Here is a 23,872-nt window from a genome sequence, read left to right on the forward strand (position 1 = left end):
CATCATAGAATCTAGTAGTGATTAACATAGAAGAGTAAATATGAGGTTGAATCCAATGAAAAATAAACACTTTCTTTGACAAATTGTTTAAAAAACGGTAGTTCAGTCATGCATGTTTGACCAAAAAGCATAAACATTTTGTTTCCAATATTGTTTCATGTGCAGTGGACCAAAAAAAAAAATGGAAATCTACAGTAGAATTAAGAAACCATGTATTCGTATGTAAACAATACACGTCCTATTGAGACATCTAAAACATAGGACGTCCTTAGTAATATATTCTGTATTTATATATCTATGTCCATTAGTAGTCATCTCCTCTCTGTCCATTGTCCTGTAAGGCTGTAAATAGGCACCGACTCCTAGTTGACTTGCTGGGAAATTCGAAAAGAAAAAAAGGTGAATACATTACATGCGAATAATAGGCATATGGTTACTGAATTAGACATGCTGTTGATGTTACACGCTGCAAAAGCAATAAAATCATATTGATTATATAAACCTGAAAAGGGGGAACTTACAAAAGCAAAGGCAAGCAAAATAAGGACAATAATACTAACAAAGCATGAATGCCTTCACTTAAATTCTTATGATACAGAAAAATCGAGGCAACTGAGAATGGAAAGGTTTTTGGACTGACAGTTGTTTCCTTTTGGTTGACCAAAGGAAGCAAAGGCAAATATGCACACCCCAATCAGAATGGGTGGTTTCCACCAAAAAGTGGGAAGGAGTAGCATGCGAAGCATTTTTCCAATAATGGTCAGCCAATGTAGGTCCTATGTGAACCTTTACTTGGTGATGAACCTACAAAGAAAGTAGAGTAAACATTAACTCTGAACTGGAGGGAATCTAACTTTAGAAATCTGAACCTGTATTGCTATTTAAGGCGGGGCACATACAACTTTAAAATAATAGACTATAGAGTTACCAAAAGAAAAGTTTATTTTAGGCCTGGCTAATATGTACCACCCAATAACTGCAAACATAGAATAACTCTTAAACTTTAACACATTGTGTGCATATGTTGACATATTTACTTTGGGATATGGACCTGCAAAGATGGATAGGTGTCCTAATCTTGTTTACAGTGTTTTGTAGCATCTGTAAATTTCCACAGATAAATTGGTTCAGCATATTCGATACTACAAAAGAAAGCTCCTATCGAAAGCAATAAGATCTAAGTAAGGTTATATCCCCAAAGACCAAAGAAAGAAACAACGAATCTTTGCAGTGAGAATTTTCAGTAAGCCTACATCGTTCCCTATTAAGATTTTAGTAAACAGGGGTTCCTTCTTAAGATGTGAACCTAGGCAAAGCTACGGCATCTAACTTTTTTTTCTCTCGAATACGCAAAAGATTTGCGTATCATTGTAATTAAGAAGAAAAGTTTAATCGTACAAACGACACGCTTCTGATGAGCGCGCTAGGTGGACAGCATCTAACTGAAATTGGCATGGCAGGAATATCTATGCAGTATTTCACCGTGGTCTGAAAATGTAACAACACAAGTAGGGAGCATGAATATTACTCCCATTTAGACACTAATAGTCCTCACTGTTGCAGAATGTCTTGTTGAGGTTGTCAATAAGCTTCTGGATCTATTCAGTGGAGCATATTGTACAGATTAGCAACAACTGTTACCAAATTAGTTTGGTAGCTTGAAAAATCAAAGACCAAACACAGGATGTAAAACCATGTTAATGGAAGGCAACACACCTGAGCATAATTGAAATAGCTTGCAATTGATGATGCATTTAGATGCCACATCAGATATGTCGAGAAAGAATAATCCATAAAGGAAGCTTCTTTGTTATTTTGAGAAAGCGCAAAAGCATTTGGGGCTGGTGGTAGAATGACCGGAGCCTCTCCTCGCTGGAACTCTTGATTGATATAGAGGCAGGGTGTTCCCTCCACCATCGCCCGCACGGTGGCGAGTTCCATTTTTTACTCCATGGTTAGATGGCTTTGTTGGAATCTGAAAGTACAAATAAGTAAGATGAAGGAAGACAACCTGCGTCGGAAATTGTGTCAAGCGATACCTGCATAAAAAGGTGACAGCAGCAACGGTCTAAGACAATTAAACTTGTTAATTCACCTTTACTACCTAATCTCTATGTCTCAGAGTAGACCAACGTCGTAAAGACATGAATCTTTATAGGGGAGCCCCAACAAAATAGCATGATATTTAAAAAGAACAACCTGAAATGTCACTTTCCTTTGTCCCTTGGTGATAGCTAAGATCATATTTATTTCTGACTAAGCACTTGAATCCACCTAGACTGGATGGAACAACAATTTTGAACTAAAATTTGAAATTATTTGGCCCAAAGCATACCACGCGATGACCTGACCTGGTGTTCCAGCGGCATACTGCTCGTGTACATTCCATCGAACAGGTTGCAGGAAAGTACTGGACGCTTCATCCTGTAGCCATACAAACAAATAATGGAATAAGAAAATGAATCGGGGAAAGGAGGAAAGATTTCGTGGATGAACGCACCAGATCGTAACGACTCTGATGAAGGAGAAGGTGGTCAGCGCCTCAGCTCATAACTGTGGTCGTGTCTCCATTCTGTGCACGCAGCCGCCGGGGGAGAGGACGCCATGGACGCGTCTCCATACTCGATCCGCGCACGCAGCCGCCAGCAAAGCCGGCCGCCGCATCCGCCGGGGGAGAGGACGCCATGGCCGCGTCTCCATACTCGATCCGCGCACGCAGCCGCCGTGAAGGATAGCCGCAGCATCCGCGCGCACAAGCACCGGCAGGGCCTGCGGCTGCATCAGGAAGGAAGGGGCCACGCTCCCACACCAGCGGGTTAGAGCGGTGGAGGCGGGCGGCGTTGGCGCGGATCCAGGGCGAGGCGACAGAGGGAGCGAGGAAGAGGTGACGGAGGGAGCGAGGGAGAGATAAGGACGTGGAGAAGTATGAGCTGGTCGATTTGTTTATGGCGGACTGGTGGTCCCACTGTCCCAGTCCCGGCGTGCGTAAACCAACTGCGTGAAAGCAACTGCCGGTAGACGGTAAAAACTGCCAGACGTCAAAACGCCACTTGCAGTGGCCACGCGGATGGTCTCACCGCCGAGCGGTCTCGTCGGGCGAAATCGACGCTCACACACGCACGACCCCACGTGGCTGCACAAGATTCGTGAACAGTAGCAAGTGCGCTGAGAGCACGCGAAAACATTCCCATGGACACGCCGCGTGCATCGATTGGATGGCCGTACGGGTAACAGTAATCAGAGCGCTGAGAACGCAGCGATTCTAGGAGCTATATGGAGTTACATATTAAAAAATGAGCCTGGTGGTTTGGTGCTGTCTGACTTACATGCACCATCCACAGGCCACGGCTCCTTCTACACTAAATATTTTTCTGTAGAATGGAATGGTCTATCATAATTCCATCATCTAAATGGTCTGTCATAATGTATAAACATGTATCTTGAATGTAATGGTCTGTCATAAGGTCATTCTATAAATTCTGATAGGATGTACACATGGCTTGTTATAAGGGTAGTCATACAATGTAGTAAGTACTCGAGAAAGATGAGTTGGTGATAGATTGAGGGCCCGTTTGGATGATAGAAACGTTTTGGATTCTCATGTGAATCACCGGAATCGCTGCTAAATGCCTTATTTAGTAAATCGATTCTCCGTAAAACACCTCGAAACGTTTCTCTGTTTTGAACTAGGAATGAGAATCACCCAAATAGGTGTTTCGTAGTCATTCTTTCATTTCAAGGAGAATCTGGATCAATAGCCAAATGTTTCATAGATTCTTACCAAGTGATTTCTATTTCAACAGAGAAGCGTCTCTAGAGAGAATCTGGATCTAAAACGTTTCTACGAGAATCTAGCCATACCAAACGGGGCCTAAAGGAAATAAGAATCGGAGTATTTTTGGGATGGATCATCTCTGTCCCTTCTCTCCTCGAGCCAAACACCGGCCCTCCCTTTTGATGGCTCAACAACTGCCAAGAAAGGTTAGCTAGCACGGCCTCACTGGTGGGTGGGCAAGCGCTGCTGTCTGCTACCGGAACCGGAATCGCCACACGGCGCATGGAAATGCAACTGCAGCAAAAACGGACGGATTGCTCTGCCCTTTTGCTGTTTTTCATCACCATCCAACTAGAAAGCAAGGAGAGGACAAGGAGGCAAGTGCAGCCGTAACGCAGCCGAAATTCCTGATGAGTTTCCCATCCATCCACCAACTACTCACTGCTGGCTCGCTCATCAAGGGTCGTCACGTACGCTATCTGTACCTCACTGTCGTCAGGTTAGTTTCCTGACACTTTACGAAACGCCACCGGAAGTTTCCTCGCACCTTCGTTCAATTCAACCTGCTGTGTGTACTAGTATGTACACCGTATACGACACCAAGAGGTACCCGGTAAAAATGCAAACATATCTCATGTGTGTGTGTTGCTGGTGCAGTGTGATACTGACGTCTGTTTGTTTGAGTACCCGTGAAAGTATCATTATTTAAAAAAAATGTAGACCGAGATTACGATGCCGACTTGGTGTCCCTTTCTCTGAACTAGCCACGAGTTCTTACACAGAGAAGTTTTTTTTTAAAAAAAAAGCTACACCCGTACGTGTCTCTATAACCGTACGTGTTGGGTTGCATAATGGTCGACTAATCCAGTTTTCATATCAGCCGCCAATTGACCGCCGTTGCTTGGATGTTGGATTAATCTCTCATGGTCGATGCATGTCACCGTCAATGCATGATCATCTCTCCCTTGGTTATAAAAACTAAACTAGGCTAAGATTTAATCAAACTTCTGAAAACTACTACAGAGGCACAGAAGTAACCTGTAAAATTATGTTTGCAAAGTTAAATGGAATAGACAAACCGTATGGCCAAGCAAATGTCCACGCTCACTACATGACCTTGATGCTCGAGCTAGCGTTAGGTGCGGCGGTGGTGCATGCAGTAGTATGTAAAGGATCGCCGTCGTCGGTCCCATGCAGACGACGACGACGACGACGTACGACGCATCCATCTCCGCCGTACGTGTACGTACGCACGACGATGGGGATCTAGAGGAGGAAGAAGCCTTCAAATCGGAGACGAGCGAGAGAATCGCATCGCGTGTCGGGGGTGAGGTGGTGAGCGCAGACGTAAGGTAGGCCCCGTGCGAGTGCGAACGCACCGGCCGTTAGTTTCCCGCGCCGGCCGGGCCGGGCGCGAACGAAGCTTCGCGGAAACTCACTTCCCCTGTCCCTCGCGCCCTCTATAACTCCTCGTCTTCTCCACCCCTCATCTTCCTGCCTCCTTCCTCCGTGATCCCCTCCACACCTCGAGCAATCCATCGATATCCCTCCCCTGCACGGCTGCACTGCAAGGTACGCAAACACCTATCGTCATGAAGCTGAGCATGCCTTTCTTCGGCTCGTCCTCCGGCAAGAAGCAGCAGGAGGTGATCAGCAAGAAGAGGAAGGGATCAAAGAGCGGCTCCTTCGGCTCCACCACGTCCTCCTCCTCGTCCGACGAGTGCGCGTCGCCGTCCGCCGCCACGACGCCGCGCACCGTCCTCCCACTCCCAGTCCGATCCGCGCCGTCGTCCTCCGGGGACGGCAAGCCGCGGCCGGCGGTATTAGCAGCTACCGTGACGCGGGAGGACCTGGAGGTGGCGCTGCGCCGGGTGGTGCGGAGCGAGGCGGAGCTGGCGGCGGTGCTGGCGGAGGCGGAGGCGGCGGGGCTCGCGCCCGAGGCGGCCGCGGCGGCCGAGGCCGAGGACGAGGCCGAGCTCCGCGACGCGTTCGCGGTGTTCGACGCGGACGGCGACGGCCGGATCTCGGCCGAGGAGCTCCGCGCCGTGCTCGCCTCGCTCGGCGACGAGGCCTCCTCCGTCGACGACTGCCGCCGCATGATCGGCGGCGTCGACGCCGACGGCGACGGGTTCGTGTGCTTCGACGAGTTCTCGCGCATGATGATGCCGCAGGGGGCGGCAGCGTGATGCTTGCTGTCTGTCTTAGCTGCTGCTAGTTTGTTTGGTACTGCTGTAGTGTCGGTGTTGGCGTGCATTCGGCCCCTCGTGTTTCTTGTTCCCTGTTGCCAAATCTGTACCTAGCTATGTGCAGCTGTTTTTTGGTGTCATCGATTGATGTCGGTTAATACTCGTACTATCGTGTCTTCTTTTCCAATCCAGAGGTTTTGTTGTTCTTTTGCAATCCAGAGATTGGTTGACCAATAAATTTGTTTTTTTTCCACAAAACGTATGAAAAGCGCTCGTATACACACAAACACGTACACTTACTCCTGTAAACATGAAGATATACACACTATCCTTCTTAAAAGTAAGAGAGAATTACGTATTTGGCACCGAAACAAATCACTCTTCCGTATTTAGCACTGAAAATTTTGAACTTTCTTATCTAGCATCAACTTGAAAATTCCTTCCGTATATGGCACTTCCGTCCATTTTAGCCATCCATCCGTTTGTTGACTTCCTCGATCATGTCAGTTTTTTCTTAATAAGTACCAAAATACCCCTCTATGTAATTTGGTGGCACACACCTGCTCGGCAGTCGCTACGGTCGAAACTCGCACGCTCGCTCCCCTTCTTCTCCCGTCAGTCTTCTCTTCCTGTGAAAAAAAAAACAAAACCCTAGATAGAAGCCGGAGGAGACGAGGATGGGGGCGGAGGAGCTGTCGGCCGTCGGCGCCCAGGAAATCACGGCGCCCTTCCTTCAGCTAGAGGCGCCGGTCCCTCAGCCGAGGTCTCCCCATGGTGGCAGATCGACGCGCTGGTCTAGCAGGGGTCGCGGCAGCGGGGCGGGCCGAGCTTCCGGCAGGGGACGCGGCGACGGGGCGGGCTCGCTGGCCGGCGCTGGCCCCATCTCGCGGGGCGGCCTCGCCCGTCGGGGCTGGTTCCAGGAAGTTGCGCGGCGGGGCGAGGTCCTCGTGTAGAGGCCATGGAGCAGCCTCCCCTGGCGATGGTCCCAGTGGAGCGGCCTCCCCTGACGATGGTTCCAGGCTGAGCTCGCTCCCCGGCGAGATCTCCTTCCCCTGCGGCCTCCCGTCGGTCCGCTTCTTCATCGAAGACGGTACCGCTTCTCTCTCTCTCTCACACACACACACGCACTCATGAATGAATTGGGCCGCGATTGAGTTTTACAGTTGGGCTCAGATCGCTAGTCACCGCTTGGTTCAGAAATGGGGAAAGGGGGGGGGGGGGGGTGCTAGGAGCAATGTTGCCATAGCGTACATTGTATATAGAGATTGTTGCGTGTGACCTCTTGAAACTCGCATGATTTCTGATCTACTGCGCAATTTCTGTGATTTGCAGTTATACCATTACACTGTTAACCCTTGCTTTGTGCGGGATTGGGAAGAATTGCCATGATTTCGCACAGTATGCTTCATTCGTTCATTCCGGGGACATTGTTTTCTGAAATCTCATGGTTGTCTTCCTCAATGGTGATGTGCTACTATTACCTGTGTTATACTGTTATGTGTCAGCGCTTGTTTTATTAGCTAGTTGTAGCTCGAGGGGGTCTGCAGATGTTGCCTGACTTTCATGTCCTCTAGTAACTCTAAGTGGTGCTGTATTGCTGCAATATTCTGAAGAAGCACAAAAGTGATGATTTGTGGGTGTGTTTGGCCCACTAATGAGTGTGTGCTTGACAAATAAATCTTTAGTGCCTGTGCTGTCTTTATGATTCACAAGCGTTAGGGCTTCAAAATATGTGTTGTTTGGTTTGTGTTGAAAGTTAACAAGTGGTTGATCAATCTTGAGAAAAGCCATGTATGTAGTGTGATTGATACTCTTATGCATAGAAGAGCACGTTGCTTGCAATACATTATGCACTATTTAATGTTCCCTGTATGCCCTTTTCTACCTTGAATAGGTAGTAGAATCCAAAGCTTGATACAGCTGCATTATTGTGTGTGATCATTTGAAAGCCTAAAACTGAGATTGCGTGGAGCTTGGGGAGGTCTCCCTCTTATAAACATATGATTTCTATTAAGTCCTACATTTGGTAGAAAGTGCACTAGAAATACTCAACTACACATGTTTCTTTTTGCTATCCTAAGATTGATTACTTGCATGGTGCCAAATGGTGACCGTGGCTTGTTCCATCTGCTGCTGATTGTCCTGAAATTGGGTAGAAAGTGTCTGACAAGTGACAAATACTCAAGTACATGCGGAGTTCATCTTGCTGTTCCTGGATTGTTTACTTGCATGGTCCCAAACAGTTACTGTTCCTTGCTACGTCTGATGCTGAAAATATTCATAGTTATTAGGTGAATGATACAGTCTTGGTTATGACTTGTAGGCTTTTGATTATGACTTGGGAGCTAGGATCAAATTATTATTTTTGTGAGTTTGATGTCTTTGCTAATCCGTTGCTTGTGTTCTGCTATTTGTAGTTGAGGATCCTGTTGCTAATGGACCCCCTTCAGTTGCTTCCGAAAAGAACTTACCAGCCCAGTACCATCAAGCGGAAAAGAACCCATGGATTTCTTACACGGTCTGTCTCTCTAGCTTCCCTTATCCTGTTATCCAGTTCAATCTGGGTGCTTTTGCTTCCCTCATCCCTCGTCCAAAAAGGAAGATGGGTTTCAAGTTGGAATTATCAAGTTTTGTATATGCATTTCCGTTCATATTCACTTTTCGCACCTCATTTAGATTAGGAAATTAGTTTACCTGGCATGATCGTGGTTCAGTGCCCTGATGTCCTTGTCACATTGGTTCTGTAGTAAATCGACCAAGGGTGGGCGCAAGGTGATTACCCGGATAATCACCAAAGGCAGGCATAGAATTCTGTAATGTGAACTTAGACCCTCTAACCTGGATATGTGAACTTAGACCCCTATTGTATGGATTTGTTGAGCTAATCTGAGGTGTGTAAGGCTGTTTACATTTTTTTTGTTTTTTAAGTATGCTGACAATGTGGTCAGGATTTGTGAAGCTTGTGCATCAAATTTATTGATTATTATTGCCACTCTTCAATTATCAAAATACTATGTTTCATTCACAAGTATATTTGTGATATTTGTGCTTTCCTTATTTGACATTATGTCAATTTATTCTTTTCCTATCTGGCACTACATGTTGCTGGTACATAGAAGGGCATATATGTCATTTTAGGTGGCACTTGACACCGTTACTGCATCAAATGGACGGAAGTACCATATACGGAAGAAATTTTCTAGTTGATGCTAGATAAGAAAGTTCAAAATTTCTAGTGCCAAATACGGAAGAGCGATTTGTTCTAGTGCCAAATACAGAATTCTCTCTAAAAGTAATGAGTTCACTACAAATGTCTCGCTATGTATTGATAGACACATGTTGTCTACCAATGAAAAAAATGTTATTGTTGACATATAGTATCTCGCTGTTGATACTTGATAGACACGTTGCCTGCCAATGAAAAAATGTTAGTGTTGACGTGCAGTTCATCTATATTCCTGTTGTATATCAAACTAGCTATGTGTGGTGTGGAAGTTCTCTGGTGCCATGGATGTCAATGATACTCCCATATGTCCAAGTTGAAGCTATGTAGGAATTAGGGATGCAAATCCGTTCCTAAAAGTGTGAAAATAGTGAGTAAAATCGAAATTTTACCATAGATGCACTCTCTAGAGCACAAGTCCATGCACTGTAAGCCAAACACACTACTATGTCCTTCAATTTAAATTCAACATCTAAAGTTAGGCACTCTCGTTGGGTTCCATCACAAGATGAGGACATATACGTTGCCAATCTTATAAGACACAAGTATTTAGAATGAAGTTTACGGATACTTCTAGTACTTGAAAAACTAATCAAAACTACTTATCTTTGCACCTTTTTCTCTCTATTCATTTTTCTAACACAATATCCACATATAGATACTCCATGATCTCTATCCGGTTGTGATAGATTTACCAACTATTATATATGCTTTTCATCCATTTTCATTGTTTTCCCCTTTTGCATCACTCATATGTGTGTCTTCAATATGTGGTCACCTGGATCTTAGCTAATATAAGCTATATCAACTCTTCTTGCAACCCATGTGTCATGATACCATGAATCTAGATTTTAGCTTTCAAATTTTGATCTTATTAGTCATTGAATTTTTATCCATCTTTTAAGCTACAATTCTTTGGTATCCATCTTTTATGTTAATAAACACTTTTTTTCAAAACCATTATATATATTATTAAATATGGTTTTTTACTATGTTTCCATAAACAATCGTTTCATTGCTCTACTTGTTGAATTTACTCTATCAAAATATATCCATCGCCTAGGAATGCATACCTGGTCTGTGTGATGGTGCCACACAATATGTACTCCCTCCGTCCAAGAAAGAATGCAATTCTACCACAATGTCATGTTTTCGTAGCACCTGATGGGAACTAACTTGAAAGCTCCACTGTCGTCTCCAATTACTAATATAGTATAAGATTTCACCATCGAACTAGGTCCAAATGCCCAATATCAGTTTACCCTTACATTAATATACACAAACAACATATGGTGCTATAATTTATAAATGTCCATGTTTTCATTGAGCTTAATTTTTGCCTTTCGAATAATAGATGATTGAACTATATTTGAGAAAAAAAGATATATTTTAGCATTTAGAACATGGAACTAGAATTTGTGGGGCTTTATTTGTACTATGATAGCCTTGATTCATAATTACTCCATCTTTTGTTGCACTGTAGTGGGCAATTAAGGACCATGCTGTCATTATCAACGCTTTTTATGTCTTGTGCCAATCTGTACGTTATAAATGTAAATGTATTAGCTAAATGAGCTTATTGTGTTTTCAAACAAATATACAAAATCAATAAATGCAGTATGACAACACAAGACTGGGAGCCCAATGCGGGAATATCGTGCCATGTGGTTCGAATCCGGTGATAAAGACAGTGGGTGGACTTGCTACCTTTCATGTATAATAAATTAAAATTCATATTTGTGAAAATACCGCAATAAAGTTACGATATACTTTGAAGACTAGGTTAGATTAGAGCAAACTCGAGCAATGGTTCTCAAATCAGGATCTTATTTGGGATTTAATAAACACCTCCCTTTTTTGAGTGCTCTATTTTTTTCTCAACTTTAACAAGAGCCCTCAAATCAGAACCCTTAATTTTTTGAGACCCATTTATATATCACATATATTTCCTTTTTCCTTTTCCTTTCATGTTCCATCCTCCATGTAAGGAAAATGGACCCTAGGCCCATTTACTTTGGATTTTGGTGTTTGATGACCAACACAACCAAATTAGGACTAATGATTCTGCAAGTGATTGTTTTGCAGTTCAATAGGATGCAAGATGTGACTTGAACAAAGGCGACGTGATGATCCGATGATCAACACCTCAAAGAAGACCTTAGGAGCACAAGAGAAGACCTAAGATACCAAGCAAAGTCCAAGCACGAAGATAGGAACCAAGCCGCACGCAAGATCACGAAGAAACGAGCTCACAAAGGTGACCGGACGCTGGACCAGACGCTGGAGAAAAGCGATCGGACGCTCCGATCAGGAGGCTCGGCAACAGCAGCAGCGACCGGACGCTAGATCGGACGCTGGCGGCAAATTGACCGGACGCAGGACAGTAGCGTCCGATCGAGTACAGAGAGGTTCCATAGCGGCGAATTTGCGACCGGACGCGTCCGGTGGCATGTGACCGGACGCTGGCAGCGTCCGATCAGTAGATCGCGGCTCCAATGGTCGGGACGACTGGATGCATCCGGTCAGGACGTGATCAGCGTCCGGTCAGTAGCAGAAAAGCGGGATTTCGTCCCCAACGGCTACTTTCTCAGTGGGGCTTATAAATACAACCCCCAACCGGCCAAATGAGTAGAGTAGAGTTGAGGAAACATACCAAGGGTGTTGATACACCATTTTAGTGATCTCTACTTGTATAGTGCTTAGTGTTTTATTAGGTAATTAGCGTAGGTGCTTTGCGAAGTGCTTAGGTTGATTAGACCACCGCTTATGCGCTTGCTCTAGGTTTAGGCCTAGTATTTAGTGAGGTTTGCATACCTCTTATCACTCAGGTGCTTATGCGCACCATTGTTGTATATCGGAGGGGCTTGTAGTCTTGCGAGATCACACCAACCGCGTTTATGGTGTGGCCGCCACCAGTGTACCGGAGGGAACAAGGCCCGCGACGTTTCAGCCGGAAGCTTGATAGTGAAGACGACGTGGGAAGCATCCGGGAGAGGCTTGCCTGGAAAGGCACGTCGGAGACCCACTTGCGCGTGGGGAAGGTCCGAGGCTATCCACGGAAGTTACCCGACCGGGAGCTTGGCCCTTGCGAGGGATTCCTTGCGAGGGGCTCCAACGAGGACTAGGGGGAAGCTTACGTGCTTCTCGATACCTCGGATAAAAATACCAGAGTCGTCGACTGGGAGTTTGCATATCTCTACCTTGCTCTTTGACTTCCGCATTTACATTGATTGTATTACTTCTTAGTGTGGTAGAGATAGCAACACAGTAGCAAAACTATAGTTGCACATTTAGATAGTTTATCTTTTGCATAGGTTTTGCTAAGGTTAGAAAAGGAGGCCATAGTTTAGAGTTAGAATTTTAAGTTGCCTAATTCACCCCCCACTCTTAGGCATCACTGGTCTCCTTCAATTGGTATCAGAGCCGGTTGGCTCAATTTGGACCTTTGGCTTAACCGCCGTTGAGCCGACGCTATTTAGAGTGGTTGGAATAGATACCTCTAGGCCTCCACACTTTGATGGCACTAACTTCCCCTATTATAAAGCTAGAATGGCTTGCTACCTTGAGGCGGTTGACTTGGGAGTTTAGGAGAGTCACTCGTGACGGGATGAAACACATTAAGAATCCCGATAAACCCACGAAGAGTGATGAAAAAGAAATTCATTTCAATGCTAGAGCAAAAAAATTGCTTGTTTGAATCTTTTAGCATGGATGTGTTTAACCAAGTATTCACCTTAAATACGACAAACGAAATATGGTTAAAACTTCAAGAGCTCCATGACGGCACAAGTAATGTCCGCTGAGCAAAAACTATTGTCTAGCTATACAAAATTATGATTCCTTCAAAATGAATGATGATGAGCTTGTTCGTGATATGTATTCTCGTTTGAATCTAATTATCAATGAGCTCCATTCTATAGGATTAACAAAGCTAGATAATGCGGATATCATGAGGAAGATTATCTCCATGCTACCACAAAAGAAATATGCAAGCAACATCACCATCCTTCACAACATGGAGGACTTGAGCACCACGACCCCGGCCATAGTCATAGGCAAGATAGTGGCATTTAAAATGTCACGGAAGATGGGTCAAGAAGAAGCCTCTTTATCAAGCAAAGGCAAAGCTCTTGCATGTGGTAAGAAAAAGATGAAGAGCAAGCAAGTTAAGACAATATAACACCCTCGGTGTTACGCCTTAATAAAAATATTAAACCATGTCATGAGCATCATGTTTATGTATTATTGCATGTGATAAATGAGAAATTAAATTTTATTGCACTAATTCTCAAATTGAGCTCTAATTTATTCCTTGTCCAAGTTGTCCTTCTAGCACATCATCTCTCTCCACGTGAGAGCTCCATAGCCACAAAGTCAAATGATAAATTATTGTCATTCACTAATTATTAGCATACCACTTGGCAAGATTTATATCTCCATCAATCTCGCGACGTGCCACTGTCATCTCTCGTTGTTCTAATTATCCCGCCTTTACTTCGCTTGCTAATCACCTTGCTAAATTATCAGTGCACGCACCCTTTCCTCACGCATCACTGTAGACATATGAAAGCAACTGTGATACATTCTCTGTAGTCTCCTCCTCCATTAATTCCTTGACCTGCATGAATGAACCAGCGCCCACCGCTGAGCACATTCAGCCCAAAGCCCACTCCAGTCCTGATGTGTTCGTAAATCCAAGACCATTCAAAGTCCATCATTGAATTAATTCTCTCATGACCAAAGAGCACACCACCACACACGGCACGGAGCCAGAGGACAACCCTGCCAACTCGTTCATGCTTCTTGACTACCTGGCTTGTCATGACCACCCACAACCAGTGCTATATATGGTTCTGCTCCGCTCCACGTAGAGCAAGCAATTGCTAAGCTCCCTGGTGTCTCTCCTCTTGCATTGCCTCCGCACATCGATCACCGTAGGTGGCACTTCATTCAATTCTGAGGTAGCTAGCCTGCAAGAATTCCTTCATTCTTCTTCTTATTTTCTTGACCCGTGGTCTCATCTAGTATTTCTAGACCCACAGTCATGTGCAAGTCAACAAGTTCAATTGCGTGATTAGCCTCCTCCAATAATATAATTTTCTTCATCTCTAGAGCTCATTTGAATTTATTTATTGATTGTGAAATAAATTTTGTTAGATTCCTAAATTCATGATCTATCTGTTAGTGTAATTAGTTCGTATAGTTCAGTGATACCTTTAGGGTTACTTTATTATTTTGAAATGCTTATTATGGTTATTTAGAGAATGAATTTTTATGATGCATGGTAGCTAGTGCACCTTGTTTTATTATATATATAGTAAATTGATATTAACAATAAGGATGCCTTTAGTTGCTAAGATAATACATGAAATGTTTCATACTTGTTTAGTGGAAATAATAGGTAACTTTGCGTATTAGTCATTAGAGTTAGCTTAGTAGCTTGGTAGATGTATTCTTATTTTAAGAATTGCGGTTGCCTATATATTAATTATTGCATCATCATCACTGCATGCATATAGAGGACGAGCCACTGGAGATCGTGACCTTCGGCGAGCAGGAGTACGACGAAGTCGTCGAAGAGTACGGGGAGATCCTCGTGCAGGAGGACGTTCCGGAGCCACCCGTCACTGACTTTGCTGACACCGCGCCTGCCCAAGGCAAGCCCCGGTGCATAACCCCTATTTTTAAATGATCACTGAATATATATTTATATGATATGCATTTACGTTACAGGCATTTTATGGAAGCTACATGCATAAATATATCCACCATGAGTCCTACTAGTATAGGTCGAGTAGCTGCTATGCTCAGGATGCCGGTAGCGTGAGTAACCTATCGTTACTCACAAATAGGTGATTAAACTATGATATCATGATGAAATAATGGAAAGGAAAATGGTGACCGGACAGGGATGTGGATTTGGTACTGGTGGGTGTGAGGGGTTGTGTCCTGTGGCCAACAGGGCATAGCCCGGTTACACTTTTTCCTTGTCTGTGTCGATTAAGGATCGGTCGTTGCATATGACTCTAGGCAAGTCACAGATTATTGTCCCGAGCACATACTTGGGTATGGGCGTAGGGAAGGCTTGCTGCTCTCTTGTCACAGATCCGGCTCTTTCCGGACCGACTGATGGGAAGAGGAGGTGGTGGAGGTCCTTGCACCGCACTGAGTCCGGGACTCAGAGGCAGGGGCTTGGAGTCCAAGTTTGGACGGGGACCTGGACACCCGGGACAGGAGAGTGGTGGGTTAGTCCTGCTTGTGCCTGGGGTACAAGCGGGGCGTGTGTCTTCGGGGCACCCAGCTGGGCACATTGATTCACGAATCGCCGGGTTATCCGGTACGGCTTGTTTGTGGTTTAGCACCGTAGTAAGAACTGGAAGTGGAAAAAGAGAAGGAACAATATCAATTGCTCAACTCTTGCTTGAAAGTAGAATAGGTGCTTATATAGATTGACTAGATGAAAACTTAATACGGCTGATGATAATAATGTATCAATAAGGACTCACTATTAGTATTGCTTTTTGCTAAAAGAGAACCAGCAAACCATAAAGCCTAGCATATTCCTTGGAGTCGGGAAAGTATTCCCACTATCGGATAAGTCTTGCGAGTACATTGTGTACTCAGGGTTTATTTACCCCTGTTGCAGGTGACGCTTGAGGAGTTCCTTGTGTGGAGGATCCATCTGGTGGGCTCAGACGGAATCCTCATTATCTTATCGCTAGATGTTATCTTTTAATATTCTGCTGTTTATCATTTCGCACTCTGTATTTGGTATTGTAATAATGTACTTTTCAAGAAACTCTAATGTATGAGATAGACTTGTGTTGTAACTTGTTTTCATTATTGGATCCTTGGAAAAAATATGGATCTTTCAGGTTCTCCCTTAGGGTGTGCTCGATAGACACCGTTCGCTGTAGTTACTTTCGAGATGCTTAGTGTCTGATGGAAGACGAGCGCCTTCGTAAGTACGCTATTTCGGGTGGTTCTGCCACAGTTGGTACCAGAGCCAATAATGGTCACGAGTTCCTCACTCTTTTACAAAACTAAAAGTGGACCAACAAAAGTTTTGCAAAAAGTAGGATGCGATTAAGTTAAGTATAAGCCCTAGCTATATGGTATATCTAGGATAGCGGCACTAGTTTTATCTAATCAGTTTCTGCAGGTACACTGACTTACATGACGTAAGAAACCGCTTAGTATACGGAAAGTGAGTGTGCGATGTGCCGAAAATTTTACGAACGCCGCTATATTCCGGCTTGAGTGAACGTATAGGTCGAAGCATGCATCATATAATAGCATCTTACTTGAACTAGGAATCCCCCTTCACGTATAATGAAAGTAGTAAATTGGTAGGACTAACTTAATGAATGCCTTAATAAATGTGCTGCCATTTCTTTAATCCCTGGATCCTGATCGGGAAGGTGTCCTAATGGATGGTTCGTCTCTCTTATAGATGAATCTGAGGTCCGGATGTGGGAGCACCAGTTCGGGAGCGGCCAATGAGGGCCATGGTGACAGTGCTCGAGCTTTTGAGCATGGCAACGAGGGAGCTCGGGAGGTTCCACCCTTGGTTCCTCAGCCTTTTCCGCCACCGCCTCTGCCGCTGTCCGCTGCAGAGGTCATGGTGGAGTTGTTGGCTGCTCGCCAGGAGTCAGCCGCTGCTCATCAGGAGACAGCTCATGCCATGGAGATTATGGCATAGGCCATCGCAGGTCTCACCCATGGAGGCCCCGGAGGCAACGGTGGGAATGGGGGTGGTGCTCGTCGTCCTGAGGGACAGTTCTCTTACCAGGACTTCCTCAAGACCCACCCGCCCACGTTCACACCGTCAGACGATCGGTTGGAGGCGGAGCACTGGCTTCGCACGCTAGAGCAGAAGTTTTAGCTACTCGGAGTGGCCAATGAGCAGAAGATGCACTTTGCGTCCCAGCAGCTTTTGGGGTCCACAGGTGCCTGGTGGGAGACTTTCCAGGCCGTGGAGCTGTCGGATCACTTGGCGACATGGCAGGAGTTCTCCACCGCCTTCCGCGAGTTCTTCATACCTGCTGGTGTTATCCACCAGAAGGTGACCGAGTTCATGGAGCTGCGTTAGGGGAGCAGGACGGTAATGGAGTACGTGACCCAGTTTAACCACTTGGCTCAGTATGCTGGTAGTCAGGTGGACACGGATGACAAGAAGAGGGATCGCTTCTTTCGCGGTCTCACCCCTGCTCTTCAGGAGAAACTATACCTGGGGAACTATAAGACCTTTGGGGCTCTGATGAACGCCGCCATTGCTCTTGAGGGTTTCCAGCGGGCATCCTAGGCGGATTGGAAGCGGAAGTGGGTGGTAGCTGGATCCTCCAGCCATCCCCATACTCAGAAGGTGCAGATTGTTAGGCGGGGGCCCTATCAACCATCCGGTGGGCCTCCGTACCGGTCACCCCAACAGACATCACAGACTTCTGCTACTTAGTACAAGGCACCTCAGCAGCAGGTGCAGCCCTAGCAGACTCAGGGACAGCAGGTCCCACCTTGTCAGGGATTCGGGAACAAGCCTGGTGCTTGTTTCAAGTGTGGCAAGGATGGCCACTATGCCAGGGAGTGTCCTCAGCAGCAGACAGCTCAGCCGTCTCAGCCGTCTACAAATTCCAGGCTGATTAAGAGGACTTTCATCAAGAGGAAGGTGCCCAGTAGATCTGGTCAGGTGCACTTCACGGATGCTCAGCAAGCTATGCAGTAGGAGACAGTTATGGCTGGTATGTTTACCATCGAATCCCATCCAGCTTTGGTGTTGTTTGATTCCGGCGCATCGCATTCCTTTATGAGCATGGGGTTTGTAGAGCGGCACAACTTATCACTATTGGCTATACCGTATGCCTATAAGATCCGTGTTGCGGGTTCTCAGATGTTCATCAATACCTGCACGGATACAGTAAGTTTGGTATTAGCCACCCACACTTACCGTCTACAGTTCATGATAATGCCTGGGCAAGGCATTGATGTTATTCTTGGAATGAACTGGTTGCGGATGTATGGGGTAGTATTGGATATGAAGAGAAGAAGTGTAGAGTTACGGCTTTCATTTTCTGAGGATAGGATGTCTCTCATCATACCCTCAGAACTAGTCTTACCTGTTGCTGCCCATGCTGAAGCCATCCCTAATCTTACCTCCATTCCAGTAGTATGTGAGTTTCCAGATGTTTTCCCTAAAGATCTTCCTGGATTGCCATCGGACCGTGAGGTAGAATTCTCCATTGAGCTTGAGCCTGGTACTGCTCCTATCTCCAGGCGTCCGTACCGCATGGCTCTGAGAGAACTGGCAGAAATGAAGAAGCAACTGGAGGAGTTGATGGACAAGGGTTTCATCCGCCCAAGTTCTTCACCATGGGGTTGTCCAGCGATTTTCGTGAAGAAGAAGGATGGTACTCTGCGGATGTGTGTGGATTACAGCCCCCTCAATGCGGTAACAGTTAAGAACAAGTATCCTTTGCCCCGCATAGATACTTTGTTTGATCAGTTAGCTGGTGCCAAGGTGTTCTCGAAGATAGATCTCCGATCGAGCTACCATTAGATCAAGATCAGGCCACAAGATATACAAGAATAGCTTTCTCTACTAGGTATGGGTTGTATGAGTACCTAGTGATGTCTTTTGGTCTCACCAATGCCCTGGCTTTCTTCATGTACCTGATGAACTCAGTCTTCATGCCGGAGTTGGATAAGTTTGTGGTAGTGTTCATTGATGACATTTTGATCTACTCCAAGAATGATGAAGAGCATACCTGTCACCTCCGGATAGTCTTGACTCGACTCAGAGAGCACCAGCTGTATGCTAAATTCAGCAAGTGCGAGTTTTGGCTAGATCGAGTGCAGTTTTTGGGACATGTGTTGACACGTGAGGGCGTTTCTATAGATCCCAGCAAGGTGCAAGATGTGTTAGATTGGAAGTCTCCTAGGTCTGTGCACCAGATCCATCAGTTCCATGGGCTAGCTGGATACTATCGACGTTTCATCCCCGATTTCTCCAAGATAGCCTAGCCCATGACTAAGCTGCTCCAGAAAGAAGCTAAGTTTATTTGGGGTCCAGTTTGTGAAGAATCTTTTCAGTCCTTGAAGACTTTTCTGACCACTGCTCCTATATTGGCTCAACCTGATATTGAGAGGCCCTTTGATGTTTACTATGATGCCTCGAAGACAGGATTGGGGTGTGTGCTTATGCAAGAGGGGCGTGTGATAGCTTATGCTTCGCGCCAACTGAAGAGGCATGAGGTGAACTACCCTACCCATGATTTAGAGCTAGCTGCTGTAGTTCACTCTCTGAAGATTTGGAGGCATTATTTGTTGGGCAACAAAGTGCATATCTTCACTGACCACAAGAGCCTTAAGTATATTTTCACTCAGTCTGAGTTGAACATGAGGCAAAGGAGATGGTTAGAGTTGATCAAGGATTATAATTTGGAAGTCCACTATCATCCAGGAAAAGCCAATGTGGTAGCTGATGCCTTAAGTCGTAAGTCGCATCAGGTTGAGGATATACCCTTGTCACTTCACCACACAGAGGTGCTAGCTCAGATTGCTTTGACCTCAGAGCTGCTGGAGCAAATTATTCGGGAACAAAAGGAAGACCCCGAAGAGATTCCTCACATCAATAAGTTGCTAGCTGAAGGACGTGGACCTCATTTTAGCATTGATGAGCTGGGAGTCGTGAGATACAAGGATAGGCTGGTGGTTCCATCCAATGAAGAGCTGAAAAGAAAGATTTTAAAAGAAGCCCATCATTCCAAGCTGTCTATCCACCCTGGTAGCAACAAGATGTACCATGATCTACGCCAACTGTACTGGTGGTCTTACATGAAGCAAGATATCACCCAGTTCGTTGCGGAGTGTGACACTTGTGGTAGAGTCAAGGCAGATCATATGCGTACTCCTAGATATCTGCAGCCCTTGCCCATTCCTATTTGGAAATGGGAGGATATTTCCCTGGATTTCATTGTGGGTTTACCCCGCACCTCCTCGGGCTTTGATTCTATTTGGGTCATTGTGGACTGTCTCACCAAGTCTGCCCACTTTCTTCTGGTGGACACTAGATACAATGCCAAGAAGTATGCGGAGTTATACTTTGATCGGATTGTGACCCTACATGGAGTTCCTCTCACCATCATCTCTGATAGAGGGTCAGTTTTTGTCTCTCGTTTCTGGGAGAAACTCCAGGAGTGTTTGGGTACTCGTCTTCTCAGAAGCTCGGCATACCATCCCCATACTGATGGTCAAACTGAAAGGGTGAACCAGGTGCTCGAGGATATGCTGCGGGCTTGTACCATCTCTTTTCCTGGGAAGTGGGATCAGTGTTTGAAGCTGGCCGAATTTTCTTATAATAACAGCTATCAGGAGAGTATCCGTATGGCACCATTTGAAGCTTTATATGGACAGAAGTGTAGGACGCCACTAAACTGGGTTGAGGTAGGAGACCGTGGGTACTTCAGGCCGGATTTCATAAAGGAGGCTCGAGAGAAAGTAAATATAATTCATGAACACTTGAAGTCAGCTCAGAGTCGATAGAAGGCTTACGCAGACAAACAAAGAAGACCTTTGGAATTTGCAGCTGGAGATTATGTGTATCTCAAGGTATCTCCTTTGAGAGGGGTACATCGGTTTGGTGTCCATGGCAAGTTAGCCCCTTGGTATGTGGGTCCATACAAGGTGTTGCAGCAGTGTGGTTCCGTTGCTTATCGTCTCCAACTCCCTGAAATTCTCTCGGCAGTTCACAATGTATTTCACGTCTCGCAACTGAAGAAATGCCTATGAGTTCCTGAAGAATATGTAGAAATAGAAGGACTCCCGCTCCAACCTGATCTGTCTTATGTGGAGCATCCTATAAAAATTTTGGATGAGAAGGAGAGAGTGACCAGGAACAGGGTGATAAAGTTTTACAAGGTACAATGGCAAAACCATTCAGAGGACGAAGCCACCTGCGAGCAAGAGAGCTACTTATCAAAGCATTACCCCCATCTCCTCTCTGGTTCTGATAGTTAGTTGCTGCATCGAAATGTATTTCCTACCTTCTTCTCACACTAGGCACATAAAATCTCGGGTCGAGATTTTGTTTTAGGGGGGTAGATTTGTAACACCCTCGGTGTTACGCCTTAATAAAAATATTAAACCCTGCCAACTCGTTCATGCTTCCTAACTACCTGGCTTGTCATGACCACCCACAACCAGTGCTATATATGGTTCTGCTCCGCTCCACGCAGAGCAAGCAATTGCTAAGCTCCCTGGTGTCTCTCCTCTTGCATTGCCTCCGCACATCGATCACCATAGGTGGCACTTCATTCAATTCTGAGGTAGCTAGCCTGCAAGAATTCCTTCATTCTTCTTCTTATTTTCTTGACCCGTGGTCTCATCTAGTATTTCTAGACCCACAGTCATGTGCAAGTCAACAAGTTCAATTGCGTGATTAGCCTCCTCCAATAATATCATTTTCTTCATCTCTAGAGCTCATTTGAATTTATTTATTGATTGTGAAATAAATTTTGTTAGATTCCTAAATTCATGATCTATCTGTTAGTGTAATTAGTTCGTATAGTTCAGTGATACCTTTAGGGTTACTTTATTATTTTGAAATGCTTATTATGGTTATTTAGAGAATGATTTTTTATGATGCATGGTAGCTAGTGCACCTTGTTTTATTATATATATAGTAAATTGATATTAACAATAAGGATGCCTTTAGTTGCTAAGATAATACATGAAATGTTTCATACTTGTTTAGTGGAAATAATAGGTAACTTTGCGTATTAGTCATTAGAGTTAGCTTAGTAGCTTGGTAGATGTATTCTTATTTTAAGAATTGCAGTTGCCTATATATTAATTATTGCATCATCATCACTGCATGCATATAGAGGACGAGCCACTGGAGATCGTGACCTTCGGCGAGCAGGAGTACGACGAAGTCGTCGAAGAGTATGAGGAGATCCTCGTGAAGGAGGACGTTCCGGAGCCACCCATCACTGACTTTGCTGACACCGCGCCTGCCCAAGGCAAGCCCCGGTGCATAACCCCTATTTTTAAATGATCACTGAATATATATTTATATGATATGCATTTACGTTACAGGCATTTTATGGAAGCTACATGCATAAATATATCCACCATGAGTCCTACTAGTACAGGTTGAGTAGCTGCTATGCTCAGGATGCCGGTAGCGTGAGTAACCTGTCGTTACTCGCAAATAGGTGATTAAACTATGATATCATGATGAAATAATGGAAAGGAAAATGGTGACCGGATAGGGATGTGGATTTGGTACTGGTGGGTGTGAGGGGTTGTGTCCTGCGGCCAACAGGGCATAGCCCGGTTACACTTTTTCCCTGTCTGTGTCGATTAAGGACCGGTCGTTGCATATGACTCTAGGCAAGTCATAGATTATTGTCCCGAGCACATACTTGGGTATGGGCGCAGGGAAGGCTTGCTGCTCTCTTGTCGCGGATCCAGCTCTTTCCGGACCGACTGATGGGAAGAGGAGGTGGTGGAGGTCCTTGCACCGCACTGAGTCCGGGACTCAGAGGCGGGGGCTTGGAGTCCATGTTTGGACGGGGACCTGGACACCCGGAACAGGAGAGTGGTGGGTTAGTCTTGCTTATGCCTGGGGTACAAGCGGGGCGTGTGTCTTCGGGGCACCCAGCTGGGCACATTGATTCGCGAATCGCCGGGTTATCCGGTACGGCTTGTCTGCGGTTTAGCACCGTAGTAAGAACTAGAAGTGGAAAAAGAGAAGGAACAGTATCGATTGCTCAACTCTTGCTTGAAAGTAGAATAGGTGCTTATATAGATTGACTAGATGAAAACTTAATACGGCTGATGATAATAATGTATCAATAAGGACTCACTATTAGTATTGCTTTTTGCTAAAAGAGAACCAGCAAACCATAAAGCCTAGCATATTCCTTGGAGTCGGGAAAGTATTCCCACTATCGGATAAGTCTTGCGAGTATATTGTGTACTCAGGGTTTATTTACCACTGTTGCAGGTGACGCTTGAGGAGTTCCTTGTGTGGAGGATCCATCTGGTGGGCTCAGACGAAATCATCATTATCTTATCGCTAGATGTTATCTTTTAATATTCCGCTGTTTATCATTTCGCACTCTGTATTTGGTATTGTAATAATGTACTTTTCAAGAAACTCTAATGTATGAGATAGACTTGTGTTGTAACTCGTTTTCATTATTGGATCCTTGGGGAAAATGTGGATCTTTCGGGTTCTCCCTTAGGGTGTGCCCGACGGACACCGCTCGCTATAGTTACTTTCGAGGTGCTTAGTGTCTGATGGAAGACGAGCGCCTTCGTAAGTACGCTATTTCGGGTGGTTCTGCCACAGACAAGCTCAAGCTCCTCAAGTGAAGAAGAAGAAGAAGATGATGATGATGATGATGAAGACTCAAGTGATGATGATCATTCTTCCTCCTCCACCTCCGACCTTGATGAAGAATCAATCAAACTAATCAACAAGGTGGAGAAGATGATCCAAAAGCTCAATGCCATGGGTGTGTCCATCTAAATCCAAGATCTTATTTTCACAAATCAAAGAAATGAGCAAAGAAAGAGAGGATGCTATGGATGCAGCGAGTTGGGGTACTTTGTGGAAGCTTGTCCAAATAAGCCCACACCCAAGAAAAAGAAGAAGGCTTGCAAGAAACAAGCCCTCACATCAAT

General features: G+C 45.1%; 2 protein-coding genes and 1 long non-coding RNA gene across 4 annotated transcripts; 2 read left to right on the forward strand and 1 right to left on the reverse strand.

The window, feature by feature from the left end:
- Nucleotides 1-71: 71 nt before the first annotated feature.
- LOC136487666 (uncharacterized) lies at nt 72-2,958 on the reverse strand. The gene is made up of 3 exons (XR_010767323.1): nt 2,501-2,958; nt 2,352-2,424; nt 72-1,975 (listed from the first exon to the last, which is right to left on the reverse strand). It is a non-coding gene; the product is annotated as an uncharacterized lncRNA (long non-coding RNA).
- A 2,177-nt stretch (nt 2,959-5,135) lies between these two features.
- LOC136487668 (probable calcium-binding protein CML36) lies at nt 5,136-6,148 on the forward strand. Its single transcript, XM_066484765.1, has one exon. The coding sequence runs from the start codon at nt 5,368-5,370 to the stop codon at nt 5,959-5,961; it is 594 nt and encodes a 197-aa protein (XP_066340862.1). The 5' UTR covers nt 5,136-5,367; the 3' UTR covers nt 5,962-6,148.
- Nucleotides 6,149-6,640: 492 nt separating this feature from the next.
- LOC136489987 (uncharacterized) lies at nt 6,641-9,132 on the forward strand. 2 transcript variants are annotated; one of them, XM_066486492.1, is made up of 3 exons: nt 6,641-7,051; nt 8,379-8,479; nt 8,709-9,132. In XM_066486492.1, the coding sequence occupies exons 1-3, from the start codon at nt 6,733-6,735 to the stop codon at nt 8,709-8,711; spliced, it is 423 nt and encodes a 140-aa protein (XP_066342589.1). In that variant the 5' UTR covers nt 6,641-6,732; the 3' UTR covers nt 8,712-9,132. The 2 variants fall into 2 exon arrangements, 1 of the variants encoding a protein (XP_066342589.1); XR_010767458.1 differs by lacking the exons at nt 8,379-8,479; nt 8,709-9,132 and adding an exon at nt 7,294-8,341.
- Nucleotides 9,133-23,872: the final 14,740 nt, after the last annotated feature.

This window comes from Miscanthus floridulus, chromosome 10 (genome assembly GCF_019320115.1).
Source record: "Miscanthus floridulus cultivar M001 chromosome 10, ASM1932011v1, whole genome shotgun sequence".
NCBI classification, from domain to species: domain Eukaryota; kingdom Viridiplantae; phylum Streptophyta; class Magnoliopsida; order Poales; family Poaceae; genus Miscanthus; species Miscanthus floridulus.